General features: G+C 46.0%; 1 protein-coding gene across 1 annotated transcript; it reads left to right on the forward strand.

The window, feature by feature from the left end:
• Positions 1-386: 386 nt before the first annotated feature.
• mindy4b (MINDY family member 4B) lies at positions 387-6538 on the forward strand. Its single transcript, XM_085371441.1, has 11 exons — positions 387-449; positions 738-881; positions 1286-1405; positions 2531-2628; positions 2852-3017; positions 3097-3162; positions 3722-3792; positions 3901-3973; positions 4402-4578; positions 6133-6313; positions 6399-6538. The coding sequence occupies exons 1-11, from the start codon at positions 387-389 to the stop codon at positions 6536-6538; spliced, it is 1299 nt and encodes a 432-aa protein (XP_085227567.1).
• Positions 6539-15857: the final 9319 nt, after the last annotated feature.

A 15857-nucleotide genomic window follows, 5' to 3' on the forward strand; every position in this document is an offset into this window, starting at 1 on the left:
TACATATCCATGCACAGCATGCTGAGGTGTGCAGAGTTTTCAGCTAACAGCTCTTCAGCTGATGGTTCAAAAGTCTGGGTTCGACTCAGACTGCCACTGTTTCCAAAAGAAAGCATATTTCTGTTTCTGTAACTAGAAATGAATTTGAAATGTTGACAGTAACTCAGAGACCCTCTCTCAGCATCCATCACGCCTGATAGAGCGATAGATAGATCAGCTCTGCCCTCTGTTGGTGGTGCCGCTGCACTGCACTCAGGTCAGTTTTCAGCTGACTGTGTAACACTCAGTCAGGCTGCAGCTTCAGACAGGATGAAGGAGCAGCTCGTCATCCTCGCCGTGGCTCCGCTGTAGTGTTAGTAAGGGCCGTCCCTCAGCTGTAGTCAGTGATGTCAGACCGCAGGCTGGACTACATCGAGCTGCTCTGGCAGGAAGTGAGCAGGAATCCTCACGTGAGTCACCTCTAAGAAAATACTACTGCACTTACTACCACCACGTACTGTGTTTGATCAGTGTCACCCTCACGCTCCGCTCTGTTCATCAGCTGTCCAGGAGCTCATATTGATTTATTTTGGTGTGTGCACTGAGGGGAGACAAAGGTAAACGCCTTCCTGAGTAACGTGACTGCAGGTTTGCTGTAAATCTGATGTTTCCGTTGTTCAGCGTTGAAGCTGTGGGAAGTGTTTTTTTCATTGTGACTGAATGGTCGAAGGCAGCTGTTTGTCTCGCTTTCTCCTCAGAGGCTGCTGGATGTGGAGAAAGAGGAGGAGCAGGAGGAAGCCCCTCCACCCCGGAGGACCCTTCAAGCCCTCTGCTCTATCCCCCGGAGGCTGGCCATCTCTGCGGGGCTCGGGGGAACGCCGGTCACCCCCCAACTGATTGAGGTAAACACAAGGATTCAGAAACAGGTCACCTGACACCCAGCGGTGTCAGGTGACCTGTTTTCCTGTAAACACGATGAGCTCACCTGACCACAGATCAGCCGTGTTATGCGACTCCTCCACTTGGCTAAAGGGAGGCGGGGTTTATGAGGATACCAGGATGGAGGTGTGCAGGTGCTGAAACTCCAGCTCTATGATGTTATCTTTATGCAGTCAGACTTCTGCTTGAAACAAACAGTTTTAGTTCCTCCTCCTTTACACTAGTTTTATTATCATTGGCTGCCTGTAGCAAACAGAAGGTCTGAACAGAGCAGGGAGTGTTCAGAGCTGCTTTGACCTGTTGTTCCCCGTCAGGCTGCATTCAGGACAAACGACTGACCGATGACCTGTCTCTGTGTTGATGTCAGAGCCTGAGGAGGATTCTTCTGGGTGGAAACTTTCGTGTCTTCGACTACGAGTGGAGGAAAGCAGTCTTCCACTTCAGGGAACCAAACTCCGAGTTCGCATACGCTCTGAAGGCTGATGGGGTGAGAAACCAACTCTGCTTTTAAGATCAGGCTTCAAAGTTTCCTCTTTGCTAAAGCATGTAGTTAGAGCTGTTTGAGACGGAGAGACAGCTTCATCCATCAGGCTGTCAGGATGCTGAACTCTCTCACACACCAACTCCAGACCTGCATCCAGATGAAGTCTGAAGAAGTAAATCAGGAAAGAGAGAGAAAGGGAACGGAGGAATTAAAGTTAATATTTCCTTACAAATGTTATATGAATATCAGGAAAAGAAAAGCAGAAACTCGAACTAAACCTTTAGCTTTTTAACCTTTCTTAATTTTTTGATAAATTTTACATTATAATATTCTATATAATACAGGAGTGTTATTTATCCTCCAGTTCAGTGATGTACCTGATAAATAATGTTGAACGTTCTTACTTTCACTGTCACACAGCTGATTCAATTGTTAAGACCCTCTCAAATTTATTAAAAAAATGTATCACTCGTTCATAAAGAAGAAGGTAACTACGTGTGTCGTTTCCACAACACCCAAGGTGCCCAGAGCCGCTGAAAGGAACGCACGGACACTTGGGCCTAAAAGTTTACCAAGCTCCACACAACGTTTTCCTTCGCGTGGTTGAACGTAGCGCAGCTGTAGGCTTCGTTTTTATTGGCTGCGTGAAGGTACGTCACAGCGCGCGGCGGTCAAAATTCACCCGCTGATTGTATGAGCACTCCTGGCTCAGCGCAGCGTTAAAACGTTGTTGTGCAGCACGAGCAATAGAAATGAACGGGCTTCAGAGCGCGGTGCGTGCCGCGTCCCGTGTGAAAGGGCAGGTAGACTACAGAATGCGCTCACCGTGTTGCTTTTGAACAAACGTCCTCTAACCAACCTCTGTGCTGCAGAAGCTTCAGCACCACTTAATAGCAGACTGAGTGGGTGTTTACATTTGACCCTGTAGATCAGAGAAAATACAGAATAAATGTTAACTTGGTTTTTATAGTGTAAACAAAAAGAGTTCAAAGCAAACATTAAAAGCCCAGAATTTCCCGGACACGACTAAGAGCGTCATCTCACTCCTGATAGGCTGGCAGTTTTAACCCATCAGCATCAAGCCCCGCCCAGAATATTACATCTTTTAAGGTCAGGTGTGTGTTTCAGGGTGGGGCTCGGGCCATTCAGATGGTCGTCCAGGCTCGCATCATTAAGCACCTGCTGTTCACCCAACAGAGCACCTCAGACGGACAGACGCTGCACAGGTGAGGCCTCTCTGGCGTGGAAATGGTAAAGGTGAGATGTCACATGATGAAAAATGAACATGACAGAAAATGGGAACAGTGGGACGGTAACTGGTCTTTCTCTGTGCCCAGCGGTTCTCTGAAGTCGCGTCAGTTTAGCACCCAGCATCCTGCGTCACCTTTGACCTTTGGTGTCCTCGGCTCCCCACAACTCTGTGTTTCTATTATTTTGTCCACCCTCCAGTCTGACAGAGGTAGGACGGCGGGAGCAGGACAGAGCATTGGCGGCTGCCCTGAGCGACAGCCTCTGGTTGGCCGGCCAGGAGGCGAGCGCGACTGTCACCTTGGTAACCGAAGACTATTGCATCACATCTCACCTGGACAACAAACTGGACACCTTCACAGAGAGGGTACCGCCCTTCCTCACAGCGCTGCGACCGCTGCTCCGTCCCCAGCATCTCGTCACGTCTGTTCTTTCATGTCTTTCAGCTGCAGCTCTTCACGTTCAGCGAGAAGGACGCCATCACCAACTTCATCCTCGACCACATCCAGTGCGTGAGTACAGCATCCAATCAGGACGCCAGAATCAGGTCACTTTACCTTAGCGCTAACTCTTCAGCTTGTTGCATTAATGCGGATTCAGGTGAGAAAAACGAGCACTGATCTTTACGCACGTGACACGACTACACAAAAATACGGCCTGCGATCGGACGTGGAGCTCCGTCGGCCCGCTGTCGGAAAGGTTTCGGGTGGTTTGGAGCCCGCTGTGCGACGTGACCTGTTGTCTTGTTTTTTTTATTTATTTATTTATTTATTTTTATTGACAAAGCACAAAATACAGATATACAAATACAAAATAGCAAACACAATGTCAGGGGGTTCGTATAAAAAAGCAAAATAGACACAGTCTATTATAGAATCACATGATATTGAACAGGGAACATAGGTTTATGGTTTTAACATATTGTTTGGTTTCATTTAAAAAGCACCGAAAGGATGGTTTTGCGTTAGAAAATTTCGACTTATGTATATGAAATTTGGCCAATAATATCAATAAGTTAATCAAATAAAATTCGTTTGCCCTGTGCATGGGGTATGACCTGTTGTCTTGTAGTTTCAGGAGGAGGGCAGTCATGGCGTCATCCTTTTCCTCTACAGCCTCATCTGCTCCTGTACCATCGAGAGGTAACCACACAGCGAAGCTCTGCGATGTTAGCGCCCCCGACAGGAAACAGTCTGTTACAGCCCGCTGGTTAACTGAGCCGTTGACCATGTGCGTCCTCTTCCTCACAGGCTGAGGCAGGACCTAGACTCTCCTACGTCATACCTGCTGCACCTCAGCCCGGGCAGCTCTGCCTGTCGGCAGGTAAGAGCTCACCTGACTCATGTTGCCAGACTTCATTTAGAAATCTTTGTGTAAGGCGTTTGTACCTGTGCACTATCAGATACCAGGCCCGCACCTGTCACAGGTGTGTCGTTTTACATGCGTGCTCCGCCCACTCATGTCATTCACTCAGCAGCTTCCTCGTCGCTCTGTGTTCAGCTAAAAATGTCTCAATCAGAGAGCACCATGGGAAGTAAAAATCTGCTGGGGGGGCTAAACAGCTGACAGTGACATCATCAGACATGGATGCTCGTTTGTGTTTCCTGCTGATGTCGCCTCCGTCAGCCTCAGCTCTTGTGCTGACCGCTCAACGATCAGAGCGTCTCTGTTAGCCTGAGAGCGTCTGCGAGCGTGCGCACCTGTAGAGTGCAAAGTGGGAGGAGCCTCCAGGTCTCTGCTTGTGTATGCAGGCTCTGCTGAACCTGCTACTGACCGGCAGAGCCAGCCCGCACCTCTTCAACGGGATGCGGCACTTCGGGCAGGACGGCCTGCCTCTGCAGCGCCCCCTGCAGGGCGTCCTGTCCCGCAGCGATGTAGGATATCTGCGCTGGAGTCGAGAGGAGATGGAGCGTGGTGCGCTGCCGCAGGTAGAGACCTGTAACCGAGCACCGCTGGCACACACACACTCACAGCTATGTGTTGATTACAGGTCTTTCGGTGACATGAGGAAGCAGCAGAGCACAGCTGATGTAATCAGGATACTCACAGTAACCTTTCAGGTGTGCCTCAGGTGTGTGTTACATCCGTCTATGCTGCTCTCATCAGTCTTCAGTCCTTCAGTTTATCATTTTAAACAGCTGACGGCCGGCAGCTGTGAGCTGAGGCTGGGAAGCAGCTCGTGGTGCTGTGAGGTCGTTTCACTACAGCAGAAACCAGTAAAACTGTGTCCTTTACTGGTTTACCCATTATATTACAGCCTGATACACACCGTTTGGGCTCTGTGGATTCAATTCAATTTTATTTATATAGCGCCAAATCACAACAAAAGTCGCCTCAAGGCGCTTCATAGATACAGAGAAAAACCCAACAATCATATGACCCCCTATGAGCAGCACTTTGGCGACAGTGGGAAGGAAAAACTCCCTTTTAACAGGAAGAAACCTCCAGCAGAACCAGGCTCAGGGAGGGGCGGGGCCATCTGCTGTGATTGGTTGGGGTGAGAGAAGGAAGACAGGATAAAGACATGCTGTGGAAGAGAGACAGAGATTAATAACAGATATGATTCAATGCAGAGAGGTCTGTTAACACATAGTGAGTGAGAAAGGTGACTGGAAAGGGAAAAACTCAATGCATCATGGGAATCCCCGGCAGCCTACGTCTATTGCAGCATAACTAAGGGAGGATTCAGGGTCACCTGGTCCAGCACTAACTATATGCTTTAGCAAAAAGGAAAGTTTGAAGCCTAATCTTGAAAGTAGAGATAGTGTCTGTCTCCTGAATCCAAACTGGAAGCTGGTTCCACAGAAGAGGGGCCTGAAAACTGAAGGCTCTGCCTCCCATTCTACTTTTAAATACTCTAGGAACAACAAGTAGGCCTGCAGAGCGAGAGCGAAGTGCTCTAATAGGGTGGATCTAAGGAGCATGGAAAGAAAAGCGTCTGGATTTCTTTAAGCTTCTTGAAGACGTTTTATCCGAGAAGCTTCTTCAGTTCTGAGAGCAGATGGTGGCCCTATGGGGAGTGTCCCTAAGAGGGTCGTGGATCCCCTATTGATCCTCTGCCTCAGAGCTGGAGAAGCTTCTCAGATGAAACGCCTCCAAGTAGTCCAGATGCTTTTCTTTCCACGATAACCATGACTGAGGACCTGTGGATAATGTGTTATCACTCATCCACCTGGATCATTCTGTTAGGGGCGTGGCCTCGTTGATGCGGGTGTACCGTTAATTTGGGTGAGAGCGATACTAGGATTTCATCATTTTATGGATGCAGCTTGCTAAACACTCCCTGTTAGCTGATATCCAAGCACTCCACCCTCTCCACCTTCAAACAAAACCAAAAACTAATATTAGCCAACAGGTGCCATTAGGCACTGACCAACCACCTCCACCTACATCAGAGACTTTCTCCACGAGGCTCTTTAAGTTAAACAGCTGAGTTCTTACAGTCAGAAGAGCGCCCCCTGCCTGTCTCCCTCCGTCTGCAGGTGGGCAGCATGCTGAAGACTCCCAGGTTCCCGGTGTGGGTTTGCAGCATCAACAGCAGCTGCTCGGTCCTGTTCAGCGCCACACGCTCGCTGCTGTCAGACTGGAGGGCGGAGCATCTGTTCCAGCTGTACTACTACTGTGGGCAGAGCTCGCAGACAGCGACGGCCAGGCTGACAGTCGGTGAGCGTTGCGGTCGCACGTCTGCAGGTCTGACCGGGATCCCTCTCGTGCTTCATCCACCATCTGTTTCCTGTTTCCTGTACAGATACTCACTCCCACCACTGGGAGGCGTCGTCCAGAGATGGAGGAGATCCAGAGAAACAGTTTCCCTCACTGGAGATGACCATCAGGACCAAGTGGGACGGAGCTGTGATCGCCTGGAACGGCACCTCCCCCTTCTACTGAACATCACCACAAACACTGGTCTGCGGTCGTCACAGCACTCCCGACTGTTTTTACCATTATAGGAAACCAGATGTTAAAAGTCCCGTTACGAACCTCACGTCTTCAGTAACCACTGATGATTCGGACCAGAGGTGTTGGCGAGGTCACCGTGGTCACTGACGAATCAGCGAACACAGCCGAGCACAAACAGAGCGTCTGGAGGTAAAATGAATCCAGACTCCAGCCTGTTTGCATCCCACGTTATTCCCTGCTGTCCTCTGGACTCGTCTCTGTCATCAGACCCTGACGACTTCCTGTTCTTGTCTCCGTGTTTCTGGGTGAAGCTGAAGGCGGCTCTGTAGTAGCGTCACGTCTGCCCAACGTTTAACCTTTGAACCAAACTGGTGTTTGTCTTTGATGATGTTTCAGTCTCGTGTCCTCATCTTAAATTGTTTGATCTTCGTTTAGCTGAAAGTCTTCTGTTCCTTTGAAATGTAACAGAAATAAATCTGACTCATGTTTAAACATCCATGGAAACTTGTGTTTGTTTGGTGTGATCTCCGGGCTTGGAGGTTTCTGTTCCCTGTCACACTGCTTCAGTGAGGTCCGGCTCTGAGGAGGCCCACGGCTTCCTGAAAGCCGTCCGAGGCTTCAGTGAACATGATCAGCTTCCTCTGATTTTACCTTTGGCATGACAGGCTGCTGCTGACAAAGAGCCTAAAGACAGTTTAAAACGGCTTCTTTGCTGGAGAGCTGTTGCTCAAGGGCACTTTAAAAACTACAAGAACATCTGACTCAAGACTTTTGCACATTACTGTTGTATTTATACAGCACGCATCAACACACTGGGGCCAACACAAAGGATAGAAGGGCCTTCAGCACCGTGGCCACAGGTCTGTGGTCACATGTCTGAAGATGAAACAGCGTTACAGTAAACCGAGCAGCTGGATACGGGAGCATGGAGCAATGTCGGAGTTATCCAAGGTTACAACATTCTCAGGCAAAAGTTCTGGTGACTAAAGTGAGCTCGAGGTTCCTGAGTCTGTGTTTCAGAGCCGACTTTCCGACCTCTCAACTCTGTTCAGGTCTAAAAGCTTCAGCCAGCAGTGATCAGAGCTGCCTGTGTGTAGGACGGACCGACACCCGAGAAGCTCGAACGCGGCTGATTGAAACACGAAAACTTCAACCCTGGAGTTCTCTAGCACATCAAGACTATCTCTCCACACCGTTACATATTCCATATGTACGGGGTACGATCTCCCTTGGTCGTGGCGCGTGGATACTTCTTTAAGACACTCCGGCGTGCCAGGCCACGCCCCACAGCTCACGTGCGTGGTTCACATGACCAGCGGGGCTCCTGTCATTGCTCGAGTGGGGCGGCTCCTCGCCTCTGCAGCTTGAGCCACTGCTATTACTGCTGCTCATGCAACTGCATGCTGTTTCCCCCTGGCGTCTTGCCCGAACTTTGCTGGTTTATGCGCCAGCCGCACCACGCTGTGTCTGATACGTCAGCCAGCGAGCGTGTGTGTTCCAGCCTGCGGCGCCAGCTGTGCACGAGTGTATCGTCCTCAAGTTGACTCTTGAGGCTCCTCTGTCAGTCGGCCCTCGCTGTGGCGAGTGAGAGCTCTCCAGCCTGTAGCGCCATCTCTCTATCTGGCGTATTTCCCACATGTCATAGGTTTATGCGACCAGCTAGAGATCGCACGGTTACTGTGTAACCTGGGTCCTCTTAGGCTACGTTCACACTGCAGGCGAAAGCGCATCGAATTTCTATGCGACCCATATCCGATCATGGTGTGACAGTGTGAACGGCACAAATCCGATATTTTCAAATCCGACCTGGGTCACTTTCGTATGTGGTGCTGAATCCGATGTTTTAGAAAGCGACTGCTGTTTGATGGGGTTTTTTTTTGTTTTTTTATATAAACTTTATTTAACAAACAATGAGTATACAACATACGAACAGATGGGGACTTCCGGTGGCTCGTAGCACCGCATGGCCGCATAGAGAGTGACCTCCGGCACCAACCGTGTGTTTCCCCGGACTCGAGAGCTGTATTGGGGCTACACTGCCATTTTTCGACGCAAGAATGAGTGGGGATAAATCTAAAAAGGGAGGATACGGGCTACGAAACATTCTTGACTGTGAAATGGAGAAGGACGCCGCGGCTAGTGAGGCAAGCCTCGCATCGGGACAAGATGGCGACCGAGGAGAAGGTCTGGGTTGGCTTCGGGATGCTGTGTCGGAGTCTTACACGCCTCTCTGCAGCTTCTCTCCTCCTGCTACCCCCCCAAAAACCCATCTCCATAGAGACTGTGTCAGCTCCCAAACAGACAAAAAACAAACTAAAAACCATCAACAAACAATTTAAACATAAACAATTACAAAGAAAGAACAATACAGTATCCACATCTGAACCAAAGAGTAAAACAGTGAAATGTGGATTATTAAATATTAGGTCTCTCTCCTCCAAGTCTCTGTTAGTACATGACTTAATAATTGATCAACAAATCGATTTACTCTGCCTTACAAAACCTGGTTGCAGCAGGATGATTATGTTAGTTTAAATGAATCAACACCCCCGAGTCATTCTAACTACCAGAAATCTCGAAGCACAGGCCGAGGGGGAGGTGTGGCAGCAATTTTTCACACCAGCCTATTAATTAATGAAAGACCAAGACAGACTTTTAATTCATTTGAAAGCCTGATGCTTAGCCTCGTCCACCCCAGCTGTGAAACTCAGAAACCAGTCTTACTTGTTATCATCTATCGTCCACCTGGGCCTTACACAGAGTTTCTGTCTGATTTCTCAGACTTTATATCTAATTTAGTTCTGAGCTCAGATAAAATAATTATTGTGGGTGATTTTAACATCCATGTAGATGCTAAAAATGACAGCCTCAACATGGCATTTAATCTGTTATTAGACTCAATTGGTTTCTCTCAAAATGTAAAAGAACCCACCCACCACTTTAATCACACTCTAGATCTTGTTTTAACATATGGCATAGAAACTGAACATTTAACAGTGTTTCCTGAAAACCCTCTCCTGTCTGATCATTTCCTGATAACATTTACATTTACAATAATTGATTACACAGCGGTGGAGAGTAGACTTTATCACAGTAGATGTCTTTCTGAAAGCACTGTAACTAAGTTTAAGAATATAATCCACCCACTGTTATCATCTCCAATGCCCTGTACCAACATAGAGCAGAGCAGCTATCTGAACCCAACAGAGGTCGATTATCTTGTTAATAATTTCACCTCCTCACTACGTACGACTCTGGATACTGTAGCTCCTGTGAAAACTAAGGTCTCTAATCAGAAGTACCTGACTCCGTGGTATAATTCTCAAACACGTAGCCTAAAGCAGATGACTCGTAATCTGGAGAGGAAATGGCGTGTCACAGATTTAGAGGATCATCATTTAGCCTGGAGAAATAGTTTGCTGCTTTATAAGAAAGCCCTCCGCAAAGCCAGAACATCTTACTATTCATCACTGATTGAAGAAAATAAGAACAACCCCAGGTTTCTCTTCAGCTCTGTAGCCAGGCTGACAAACAGTCAGAGCTCTTTTGAGCCAACCATCCCTTTAACGTTAACTAGTAATGACTTCATGAACTTCTTCACAAATAAAATTTTTATCATTAGAGACAAAATTACCAGTAATCATCCCACAGATGTAATATTATCTACAGCTACTCTTAGTACCATTGATGTTAAGTTAGACTCTTTTTCTCCAATTGATCTTTCTGAGTTAACTTCAATAATTACTTCCTCCAAACCATCAACGTGTCTTTTAGACCCCATTCCTACAAAACTGCTCAAAGAAGTCCTGCCATTAATTAATTCTTCGATCTTAAATATCATCAACCTATCTCTAATGATCAGCTATGTACCACAGGCCTTCAAGCTGGCTGTAGTTAAACCTTTACTCAAAAAGCATCTCTAGACCCAGCAGTCTTAGCTAATTATAGGCCAATCTCCAACCTTCCTTTATATCAAACATCCTTGAAAGAGTAGTTGTCAAACAGCTAACAGATCATCTGCAGAGGTTTATTTGAAGAGTTTCAGTCAGGTTTCAGAGCTCATCACAGCACAGAAACAGCTTTAGTGAAGGTTACAAATGATCTTCTTATGGCCTCTGACAGTGGACTCATCTCTGTGCTTGTCCTGCTAGACCTCAGTGCAGCGTTCGATACTGTCGACCATAATATCCTATTAGAGCGATTAGAACATGCTGTAGGTATTACAGGTACTGCACTGCAGTGGTTTGTATCATATCTATCTAATAGACTCCAGTTTGTGCATGTAAATGGAGAGTCCTCTTCACACACTGAGGTTAATTATGGAGTTCCACAGGGTTCAGTGCTAGGACCAATTCTGTTTACATTATACATGCTTCCCTTAGGCAGCATCATTAGAAGACATAGCATACATTTTCACTGCTATGCAGATGACACCCAATGTTATCTGTCCATGAAGCCAGGTAACACACACCAATGAGTTAAACTGCAGGAATGTCTTAAAGACATAAAGACCTGGATGGCCGCTAACTTTCTACTTCTTGATTCAGATCAAACTGAGGTTATTGTACTCGGCCCTGAAAAGCTTAGAAATATGGTATCTAAGCAGATTCTTACTCTGGATGGCATTACCTTGGCCTCCAGTAACGCTGTGAGGAACCTTGGAGTCATTTTTGACCAGGACATGTCCTTCAACGCACATATTAAACAAATATGTAAGACTGCGTTCTTCCATTTGTGCAACATCTCTAAAGTTAGAAATATCCTGTCTCAGAGTGACGCTGAAAAACTAGTTCATGCATTTATTACTTCCAGGCTGGACGACTGTAATTTATTATTATCAGGAAGTCCAAAAAACTCCCTGAAAAGCCTTCAGCTGATCCAAAATGCTGCAGCAAGAGTCCTGACAGGGACTAGAAAGAGAGAGCAGATTTCTCCTGTTTTGGCTTCCTGTTAAATCCAGGATTCAAAATCCTGCTCCTCACATACAAGGTCTTAAATAATCAGGCCCCATCTTATCTTAATGACCTTGTAGTACCATATCAGCCTATTAGAGCACTTCGCTCTCGCTCTGCAGGCCTACTTGTTGTTCCTAGAGTATTTAAAAGTAGAATGGGAGGCAGAGCCTTCAGTTTTCAGGCCCCTCTTCTGTGGAACCAGCTTCCAGTTTGGATTCAGGAGACAGACACTATCTCTACTTTCAAGATCAGGCTTCAAACTTTCCTTTTTGCTAAAGCATATAGTTAGGGCTGGACCAGGTGACCCTGAATCTTCCCTTAGTTATGCTGCAATAGACATAGACTGCCGGGGGATTCCCATGATGCACTGAGTTTTTCCTTTCCAGTCACCTTTCTCACTCACTATGTATTAACAGACCTCTCTGCATTGAATCATATCTGTTATTAACCTCTGTCTCTCTTCCACAGCATGTCTTTATCCTGTCTTCCTTCTCTCACCCCAACCAATCACAGCAGATGGCCCCGCCCCTCCCTGAGCCTGGTTCTGCCGGAGGTTTCTTCCTGTTAAAAGGGAGTTTTTCCTTCCCACTGTCGCCAAAGTGCTTGCTCATGGGGGTCATATGATTGTTGGGTTTTTCTCTGTATCTATGAAGTGCCTTGCGGAGACTTATGTTGTGATTTGGCGCTATATAAATAAAATTGAATTGAATTGAATTGAATTATGAGTAGCGTACTGGTGGCCGAAATGGCTACATTGCGAACCGAATTGAAAAGTGACTTCAAAGCATTCGGTACGGAATTTCGGGAGGATATAAAGAAGCAAATGGCCGAACTCTCTAAGGAATTGAATCAAAGATTACACGAGATGGCGGATCAGGTGGAGGAAATGACTGGTCGGCTAAAGCACGTCGAGGACAACATGGCTGACTCGGAACGCTGGGACATTGGTGTTAGGGATACACTTGTGCAGCTGTTGGAAAATCAACGGGCGCTTCAGGAAAAGGTGTCCGATATGGAGGGCCGCGCTAGGCACAAAAACATCCGGATCTACGGCGTACCGGAAAACTCGGAGGGCTCGTCGGTGACTACCTTTGTCGAAAATCTGATCAAAGAACACCTAGGCGAAGATTTCGGCCCGGACCGTGCCCTCGGCATTGAGCGCGCACACCGCGCGTTGGGACCAAAACCACCCCCGAACGCCCCACCACGCTCAATAATAGTGCGCTTCCTCCGGTTCTCTGTTAAAGAAGAGATTCTCCGCACGGCGTGGAACAAAGGGGTACATATCCAAAACAAACGCGTGTATTTCGATCATGACTACTCCCTGGAAGTGCAGAAAAGGAGACGGGAATATATTCCAGTTAAGAAGGCTTTGAAGGACAGCGGGATCCGCTTCCAGACACCACTAAGTAAGATGCGAGTGTTTTATGCGTCAGGCAATGTCCTATATAATACCGTGACCCAAGCTGCCGAGGATTATGTTGTATTCCACATATCCACTTGATGGCTTATAATTTCTATAAAATGCTGTCACTAAATGTAAATGGCCTGAATAGCCCTATTAAAAGAAGCAAATTAATTGCCAAATTGAAAAAGGAGACAGTAGATTTGGCATATTGGCAAGAAACTCATCTAGATAATGCAGAACATGAGAAATTAAAAAAGATGGGTTTCAGACATACATTCTATTCATCGTATAGGGCCGGGAAAAAACGAGGAGTAGCTATCCTTATCTCAAATAAAATAAAATTTGAACATATATCTACTATAAGTGATAAGGAAGGTCGGTTTGTTTTAGTAAAAGGTAGAATAGAGAATAAGGCGGTGACACTATTAAATGTCTATGCACCCCCAGGAAGCAACGCAAGCTTCTTTAAGAAGATATTTGATTTGATCTCTAAGGAAACGGTGGGAACTCTTATTTGTGCAGGAGATTTTAATTTACTGTTAAATCCCAGATTAGACTCAAATAATAGGGCCAAGAAAAGCACGTCTGGAGGGAAACGGGTTAAAGGAATGTTAACGGAATTAGGGCTTTTTGACGTGTGGCGATCTATCCATGGGTCAGCGTCAGGATTCACTTTTTACTCTGCTCGACACTCAGTGTATTCGAGGATAGATTACTGTTTTATGTTTAATAGGGATTTACACAGGATAAAAGATTGCAGAATAGGTCCAAGAGATGTCTCTGACCACAGTGGACTTTATATAACGTTACATTTGGACGGGACACGGAAGACAACTTTGTGGAGACTAAATACCGGTATGTTAAATGACCCCGCTTTTGTGAAACAAATGACAGCCGATCTTAACTTGTACCTGCAGGACAATGATAATGGGGAGACAAATCACAGTATTGTATGGGATGCAGCCAAAGCTGTCCTCAGAGGTAAAATAATTGCGTGGTCGACCGTGATTAAAAAGAAAAAGTCACAAGAATTGTTACAACTGCAGGATAGATTAATGGCCTTGGAACAGTCAGGTCTAAAGGATAAAAATACTACAGTAACCCACCAGATCAGACCGATTAAGCAGGAGATAGATAAGATATTGAGCGAAGAAGTAGAGAAAAACATAAGATTCATGAAACAGAGGTATTATGAGGCGGGGCCTAAGGCGGCGAAGCAGTTGGCGTGGCGGATTAGAAAACAGCAAGCTGAAAATAATATTTATAAGATTAGAGACCCGGTTGGTAACAATGTTGTAACTGACCTGGATGAAATTCAAAAAGCGTTTGAAAACTATTACAAATCCTTATATAGTCAATCTACTCAGGGTGATGTAAATAAGATGACTGACTTTTTGAATTCCTTAGACCTGCCTACGATTGGTCGAGAAGCAAATAGTAAGTTAACGTCCTTAATATCTCGGGAAGAAATAATTAAAGCTATCTCCAGCCTTAAATCCAATAAATCACCAGGTACCGACGGGCTCCCTGCCGAATGGTACAAAACCATGAGGGAAAGCCTTCTTCCCCTGTTGGAAACTAGTTTTAACTACATTTTGAAAGGAGGTCTGGTACCTCCCTCTTGGAAGGAGGCCTTCATATCTGTTTTGCCAAAGGGGGGACAGGATAGACTAAACTGCAAATCTTATAGGCCTATAAGTGTCCTGAACTCAGACTATAAACTATACACAACTATTTTGGTGCGAAGAATGGATGCTGTAATGCCTTCTTTGATTGATGAAGACCAAACGGGTTTCTTGAAAAATAGACAAACCCACGATAATATTAGACGAGCTTTACACATCATCGAACACATTAATAATAAGAAAAAAAGCTCAATTATTCTTAGCTTAGATGCTGAAAAAGCATATGATTCAGTGAATTGGGACTTCCTCTTCCTAGTGATGAAAAGATTTGGTTTCTGTAGCGAGTTTATAAGATGTTTCCAAGCTCTTTATTCTCTCCCTACTGCCAGAATAAAAATTAACGGTAGCCTCTCCGATACTATTTTTCTAGAACGAGGATGTAGACAGGGGTGTCCAGCAAGCCCCTACCTCTTCAACTTGTTTATCGAACCTCTAGCCCAGGCTGTACGTCAGGAAGCATCGTTGAAAGGGATTGTAATAGGAGGGGACGAGTACAAGGTGTGTTTATACGCAGACAATGTCTTGGTGACAATCACGGATCCCAGCTCAGGTATACCAGTGTTAATGGGGATGTTGGAAACATATGGCCTGTATTCAGGGTATGTCCTTAATGTCAAAAAAACTCAAGTTCTGTCATTTAATTTTTCTCCGGACCAGACACTACTGGCAAAATTCAAGTTTAATTGGGAGGCAACTGCTATCAAATATTTGGGAGTGTTTCTGCCTAGAGATCTGACACAACTGTACGATATTAATTACAGTCGTATTAATAGAGAAATATATAGCGATCTCAACATTTGGACCTTGCTCCCTCTCGACCTTGGCAACAGGATACAGATAATTAAAATGAATATTCTCCCCAAACTACTCTTTTTCTTGCTTTACCTATTCAAATTCCAGAGAAGCAATTCAGGGAATGGAATAAGCAGATTTCGAGATTCATTTGGCTTAACAAAAGACCACGGGTGAAGTTCTCTACTTTGCAGGTGCCGAAAGACAAAGGGGGCTTGGCTCTACCTTCATTAAGGAATTACTACTTATCTGCTCAGCTGAGGTCCTTGGTGTGTTGGTGTAATCCATCTTTTTGTGCGAGGTGGAAGACTATTGAGATGTCTCTCTCGGACACGCCAATCCAGTCTAGACTTGGTCACGCAGCTTCTGATTTGGACGATACCTTGACGCCCAGCCACTGGGTCACTTTTACATTAAAAATATGGAGGGGAGTGGTCAAGCAGGCGCAACTCCAGGAAGAGATAAAA

This window comes from Diplotaxodon limnothrissa, linkage group LG14, assembly GCF_057381915.1.
Source record: "Diplotaxodon limnothrissa isolate DT_005_m linkage group LG14, D_limnothrissa_male_GT1.1, whole genome shotgun sequence".
NCBI lineage: Eukaryota > Metazoa > Chordata > Actinopteri > Cichliformes > Cichlidae > Diplotaxodon > Diplotaxodon limnothrissa.